The sequence below is a fragment of the Oratosquilla oratoria genome, chromosome 21 (assembly GCF_046742065.1).
Source record: "Oratosquilla oratoria isolate Oo_2021 chromosome 21, ASM4674206v1, whole genome shotgun sequence".
Lineage (NCBI taxonomy): Eukaryota > Metazoa > Arthropoda > Malacostraca > Stomatopoda > Squillidae > Oratosquilla > Oratosquilla oratoria.
In genome coordinates this window covers 43,319,408-43,326,907 of record NC_134797.1, presented here as the reverse complement: position 1 = coordinate 43,326,907, position 7,500 = coordinate 43,319,408, and the positions used below count along the sequence as shown (strand labels likewise).

The window sequence follows — 7,500 nt, the reverse complement described above, 5'->3', positions numbered from 1 at the left end:
GTCTCATCCGCTAACTCCGGTGTCATAATTCTCTGACAATGCGAGTTAACGGCCAACAATAAGAACAGCAACACTGACACAACCACTACCAACAACAACATTGGACCAAAAGGTCTCTTGTCGGCAGGCTCCTCCTTTGTAATCCTTTATAACACTAACATCACCACCAAAAAAATAACAGCAACAGCAAACACCACCACCAAAAACAAAAGAACAAACATCAAACAAGCATCAACCACCACCACCACCACCACTCGACCGCTGTCTAAGCACACTCTGTTTAGGTTAAGAGTTCTTGCCACTCGAGATGGAGAGGGCCACTCAATTCTTGTTGCCTTCCAGTTCGCGTTCCTGCTGGCCCTGGCGGCCCTCTGCGTGGCCACCGCGGACGCCTCCTACCGCTACGAGGCGCCCCAGGCCTCCGAAGAGTCCCACGAAGAGGAGGAGGAGAAGGACTACGGCCCGGCTAAGTACGACTTCGCCTGGGCCGTCGAGGACGAGGAGTCCGGCAACGACTTCGGCCACCAGGAGGAACGCGACGGCGACCGCACCGAGGGCTCCTACTACGTCCAGCTCCCCGACGGGCGCCTGCAGAAGGTCACCTACTACGTCGACGGCGACTCCGGCTACGTGGCCGAGGTCACCTACGAGGGAGAGGCCCACTACCCTGAGCCAGAGTCCACAGAAGAGGAGGAGGAAGAGGAGGAGAGGAAGGGTTACTCCTATACTCCCCCTAGATCCTTCTACGGAGCCCCCCACTGAGGGTCTCCCTCATCCCGAGGCAGCCCCCCCCTCCCACCCACCACCCAAGAATGATCACCGACCCACATTGGACCCTCCTGTAGATGGCGTCCTCTTCCTTCTGCGCGATATCTTCTCTTGGCCAGAGACTTTAATTTATTGGATGTGTGAAACTCAATACAGAATGTGCTCTCGAGCCTCTCGTTTCTTCTTCCTCCTTGATTCCCGTCCATGTGTCGAAAAGTGGGAGTTACTTCGGTCCTCCTGACGGTGACAAAACGGTCTTTTTTCTATTCGTTTATTTACTTGTTTATTTTTATCTGAGGGCATGTGCTTGTCCTCCGTGTCCTCGGCCTCGTCCTAATATGACTCCTTTTCCTCGCCGAGACAACTCCCACCCTCCCTCCCTTTCCCCCTTTCCCCCTCTCCTCACACCCTCACGGGAAGTTTTGACATTCTCCCTATGGACTCCAGCGAGAGACTGTCCACGAGGATAGAAGCGCTTGTAAACTACAGCCCACAACAGCAACTTCTCCGAAGCCCGATCTCTGCCCTTTCTTGAACCTCAGAACCACTTGAGAGTTTATAGCTTTGAACACACTGATATTCTCTGAACTCGCCGTTTTATGAACAAGGGTTTACTCACAATATGAACAAACCCCCAGAAACGATTTGTCTTTTCTAACTAAACGCCGTTAATTTCTGAAGTTATTCTCATCCTCTCAAATACGATGTGTTTCGTCTTTGGTCTCCTCCGCAGGTGCTATAACCAGTGTCACCTTATGTATTTCTGTTGCTCAGTCCTGACGTAATTGGCTCCACTCACAGTCGCCACAAAGCATGACGCCAGGGGCTAAGCTTCAGAGATCATATTTGTTTTCATCGCAAACTTACGATATAAGTATACAAGGTCATCAAAAAATGACTCGTTTACGATGAAAAGAAACATGCATACCACGGAGCGTCACTTTGGGTACCGTAGCTCTAGATGCCATGAAAGGCCCCATTACGTGCCCATAGTCCCAAAGTTTTTTCATGGTTATGAGCTTTGTGACCGTATAGATCGAAACGCTGAAGCATTTTTGAATCTCTTTTTTTTTTTTTTTTACTCTTTTTTCCGTCCATATTTACTTTCATTTGTCTTCTAGATATGTACGTGCATACATACACACATATATATCATTGAATTGAATAACAAGTTTATTATGACAAAGCTTCTTATCGTACTTTTCTCTATTTATTAAAGCATTCTAACCTTCTATCGATTGCTTTAAGAAAGAGAGAAAAGTACAAGAGACTTTGTCACAGTAAACTTGCCATTCATTTCAATGAAGCATGCTTGAGGGAAAACGTCATGCCCATACACACTATGAATATATATATATATATATATATATATTATATATATATATATATATATATATATATATATATATATATATATATACGATATATGTATATGTATATATATACTGTATGTGTATATACACATATACATATATACGAGTATATGTATATGTATATATATACTGTATGTGTATATACATATATATATATGTATATGTAATATACATATATGTATATGTGTATATATATATGTATACAATGTGTATGTATATATATGTATATACATGTATATATATGTAAATATATATATATATATATATATATATATATATGTATATGTATATACATATATGTATATGTGTATATATATATATATATATATGTGTATGTATATATGTGTATATACATGTATATGTATATAAATATATATATATTATATATATATATATATATATATACTGTATATATATGTATGTACATATATATGTACATATGTATATATATGTATATACATAATATATATATATATATATATAAATATATAGTCATATATATATATATGTATCTATATACATTTATATGTACACACACATATATATAGATATATATATACACACATATATATAGATATATATAACACACATATATATATATACACATATATACACACACACACACACACACATATATATATATATATATATATAATATATATATATATACATATGTATATATATATATAATACACACACACACACACATATATATATATATATATATATATATATATGTATATATAGCTTAAAAGTGGCAGTCTGCCGACAAGATTGACTAGATAAACACCATATGAGGACGGAGCCTTTATTTGTACGACGTTTCGCTTATTACAGCTTTTTCAAGTACAAGTTGAGATACAAATGCTTGAGATTAAATAAGGGGAAAGGAGGGAACGGGGAGAGAAAAAGGGGGGGGGGAAGGAAGAGGAGGAGGAGGAGGAGGAGGAGGAGGAGGAGGAGGAGGAGGTTGGGGGGATTGGACACTGGGAAAGGATGAGAATGCTGGCCCAAACGTCCGTGAGCGAAATGTCCACAAAGGGTGGTTTAAGTATTTAATATTTTGCTGGCCATGGGTATTAGGGGAATAATGTGAGGAGATATGTTAAACATGCCCCTGTTTTGTTCAATAGTGTTCGTTCCTTGAATGATTGCTGCTTCTAAACACTTCCTGCGGATTTTGTCTGGTTCCCGCATCAGCAGCTCTGCATTCTTCCAGTCCATAAGATGGTTTTCCTTGTTTCTATGTGTCACACATGCATTGGTGGTGACATCATGCCTGACGTCGTAACGGTGTTCACGTATTCGTGTATTCAGGTCGCGTGACGTTTCTCCGATGTAAACTTTATCACATCCTGAACACGGAATACGATAAACACCGGCTTTGGTGCTCGGTGTCTGGTTGTTGTGTGTTTCCGTCTTCGTGATGTCTTTTATTGTTCTGCTTGTCTGGCACACTATTTCCAAGTTGGTGGTTCTTAAAAGACGTGTCAGGTTGGTGGCAACGTCGCCGGTTGGCAACACGAGACGTCTAGTTGTGCTGTCCTGCTGCCTACGGCTTTCCCGAATCTTAGCGGCCTGCTGTTTGCAATTATCTAAAAGAAACTCTGGAAATTTTAGTGTTAAAAAGGTCTCTTTAATAAACCTGCACTCTTCTTCTAAGTATTTTGCACTACATATCCTAAATGCCCTAAGGAAAAAACCTATTACTACTCCTCTCTTGGTCCTTATATCATGGTGGGAGTAGAAATGAATTAAATCATTTTTGTTGGTGGGCTTTCTATACACTTTGAATTCAAATTGGTTACCGTACTTAAAGATGTGTGTGTCCAGGAAAGGAAGAGAATCGTGGATTTCTTCCTCTAGGGAAAACTGAATGGTGGGCTCCACTTCGTTTAAGGCCGTCTGCAAGCGCTGAAGATTGAAACGCCTGGGTGTGACGAGTAAGATATCGTCCACATATCGCAGCCAGGTCACATGCTCGGGAACGATGTTGGCAAAGGGTCCTGTTTCTAGAAATTCCATGAATAAATTAGCCAGGACTGCACTTAATGGAGAGCCCATGGCCATGCCAAATTTCTGGTGGAAGAAACTGTCCTGGAATTTAAAATAATTAAATTCAACACAAAGTTTGATCAAATCGACAAAATGGTTGGGGGGCAGGGGGAAGTCGATTTTCTCCTTCTCGATTCTATCACTAAGGAGCTGTATTACCTTATCCGAGGGGACACATGTGAAGAGACTTTTCACGTCCAGGCTGGCCAACTTCTTGTTTCTGGCGGAGATATCTCGGATTCTGTCTAGTAGGTCCCCTGAGTGTCTGAGATGAGCTCCACTGATGGTTCCCAGGAGGGGGGACAGATGTCTGGCCAACGTACCTGCTAATCTGTGGGGAGCACTCCCTATCCCTGATGTTATAGGTCTCATTGGAATATCATTTTTGTGTGTTTTGGGCAGACCATACATCGTAGCTGTGCGTGGGAGATTTGGCTCCTTTACTTATTGCCAAATCTCCCACGCACAGCTACGATGTATGGTCTGCCCAAAACACACAAAAATGATATTCCAATGAGACCTATAACATCAGGGATAGGGAGTGCTCCCCACAGATTAGCAGGTACGTTGGCCAGACATCTGTCCCCCCTCCTGGGAACCATCAGTGGAGCTCATCTCAGACACTCAGGGGACCTACTAGACAGAATCCGAGATATCTCCGCCAGAAACAAGAAGTTGGCCAGCCTGGACGTGAAAAGTCTCTTCACATGTGTCCCCTCGGATAAGGTAATACAGCTCCTTAGTGATAGAATCGAGAAGGAGAAAATCGACTTCCCCCTGCCCCCCAACCATTTTGTCGATTTGATCAAACTTTGTGTTGAATTTAATTATTTTAAATTCCAGGACAGTTTCTTCCACCAGAAATTTGGCATGGCCATGGGCTCTCCATTAAGTGCAGTCCTGGCTAATTTATTCATGGAATTTCTAGAAACAGGACCCTTTGCCAACATCGTTCCCGAGCATGTGACCTGGCTGCGATATGTGGACGATATCTTACTCGTCACACCCAGGCGTTTCAATCTTCAGCGCTTGCAGACGGCCTTAAACGAAGTGGAGCCCACCATTCAGTTTTCCCTAGAGGAAGAAATCCACGATTCTCTTCCTTTCCTGGACACACACATCTTTAAGTACGGTAACCAATTTGAATTCAAAGTGTATAGAAAGCCCACCAACAAAAATGATTTAATTCATTTCTACTCCCACCATGATATAAGGACCAAGAGAGGAGTAGTAATAGGTTTTTTCCTTAGGGCATTTAGGATATGTAGTGCAAAATACTTAGAAGAAGAGTGCAGGTTTATTAAAGAGACCTTTTTAACACTAAAATTTCCAGAGTTTCTTTTAGATAATTGCAAACAGCAGGCCGCTAAGATTCGGGAAAGCCGTAGGCAGCAGCAGGACAGCACAACTAGACGTCTCGTGTTGCCAACCGGCGACGTTGCCACCAACCTGACACGTCTTTTAAGAACCACCAACTTGGAAATAGTGTGCCAGACAAGCAGAACAATAAAAGACATCACGAAGACGGAAACACACAACAACCAGACACCGAGCACCAAAGCCGGTGTTTATCGTATTCCGTGTTCAGGATGTGATAAAGTTTACATCGGAGAAACGTCACGCGACCTGAATACACGAATACGTGAACACCGTTACGACGTCAGGCATGATGTCACCACCAATGCATGTGTGACACATAGAAACAAGGAAAACCATCTTATGGACTGGAAGAATGCAGAGCTGCTGATGCGGGAACCAGACAAAATCCGCAGGAAGTGTTTAGAAGCAGCAATCATTCAAGGAACGAACACTATTGAACAAAACAGGGGCATGTTTAACATATCTCCTCACATTATTCCCCTAATACCCATGGCCAGCAAAATATTAAATACTTAAACCACCCTTTGTGGACATTTCGCTCACGGACGTTTGGGCCAGCATTCTCATCCTTTCCCAGTGTCCAATCCCCCCAACCTCCTCCTCCTCCTCCTCCTCCTCCTCCTCCTCCTCTTCCTTCCCCCCCCCCTTTTTCTCTCCCCGTTCCCTCCTTTCCCCTTATTTAATCTCAAGCATTTGTATCTCAACTTGTACTTAAAAAAGCTGTAATAAGCGAAACGTCGTACAAATAAAGGCTCCGTCCTCATATGTTGTTTATCTAGTCATGTATATATACACATACACACACACACACATATATATATATATATATATATATATATACACATATATATATATATATACACACATATATATATATATATGTATATATGTATACATATACATTATATATATATATATATATATATATATATATATGTATATATCTATACATATATATACATTATATATATATTTATACATATACATATATGTATATATATATATATGAATGTACCTATATATGCATATATAAAACAACTCTTTGTTTTCGACCATTCAACCAATTACTAGTCCAACTTAATAGGCTACCACTTATTCCGTGTAAAGCTAATTTAGTAAGTAGTCTTTCGTGTGGGACGGTATCAAAAGCTTTTGCAAAGTCTAGATATATCAAATCTATATTGTTTCTTTTGTCATAATTCGATATAACTGTGTTGTAGAATTCGAGTAAGTTAGTCACGCAAGAACGTTTCCGTCTGAAACCATGCTGGCTATCATTTATCAAACGGTTACTTTCTAAATGATGTTCGATAGCATCTCTGATGATAGTTTCCATTATTTTTCCTACGATTGAAGTCAAACTTATAGGCCTATAGTTATTTGGTTTCTTTTTGTCACCTTTTTTGAATATGGGAGTAACGTTAGCTAGCTTCCATTCTCTTGGGACATCTCCGGATATGATGGATTTCTTGAAAATAATTTCTAATGGAACAACAATCTCATTTTTCATTTCCTTTAAGATTCTTGGATGCCAACCGTCAGGCCCTGGTGTTTTATTAACTTTGAGTTTATCTATACACCATTTAATTTTTTCTTTTGTTATATTTACCGTAGTGAGTAAGTTTACCCTAGACTTTTCACAGGTTTCAGTTTGGAGTTCACTTTGAGGTGTTTCGTCTACGAATACCGAGCTAAAATAATTGTTTAAGATATTACACATTCCTTCATTTGAATATTCAAGTTGACCGTCAGCAGATAATAGTGGACCAATGTGATTCCTAACAATCTTTTTATCTTTAATGTAACTATAGAATCCTTTGGGATTCTCTTTGGATTTATCAGCGATTTTCATTTCGTATTGTCGTTTTCTTTTTCTTATTGTCTTTTTTAAATCTCTCTGTATTGATACATAACTTTCATAGTC

General features: G+C 40.3%; 1 protein-coding gene across 1 annotated transcript in view; it reads left to right on the top strand.

Moving 5' to 3' along the window:
• The window catches only part of LOC143037082 (cuticle protein 19-like), a 1,020-nt gene extending 258 nt beyond the window's left edge, over positions 1–762 (top strand). The window contains exon 2 of the mRNA XM_076205193.1: positions 343–762. Coding sequence (XP_076061308.1) covers positions 343–762 — 420 coding nt within the window. The remainder of the gene's footprint in view (positions 1–342) is intronic.
• Positions 763–7,500: the final 6,738 nt, after the last annotated feature.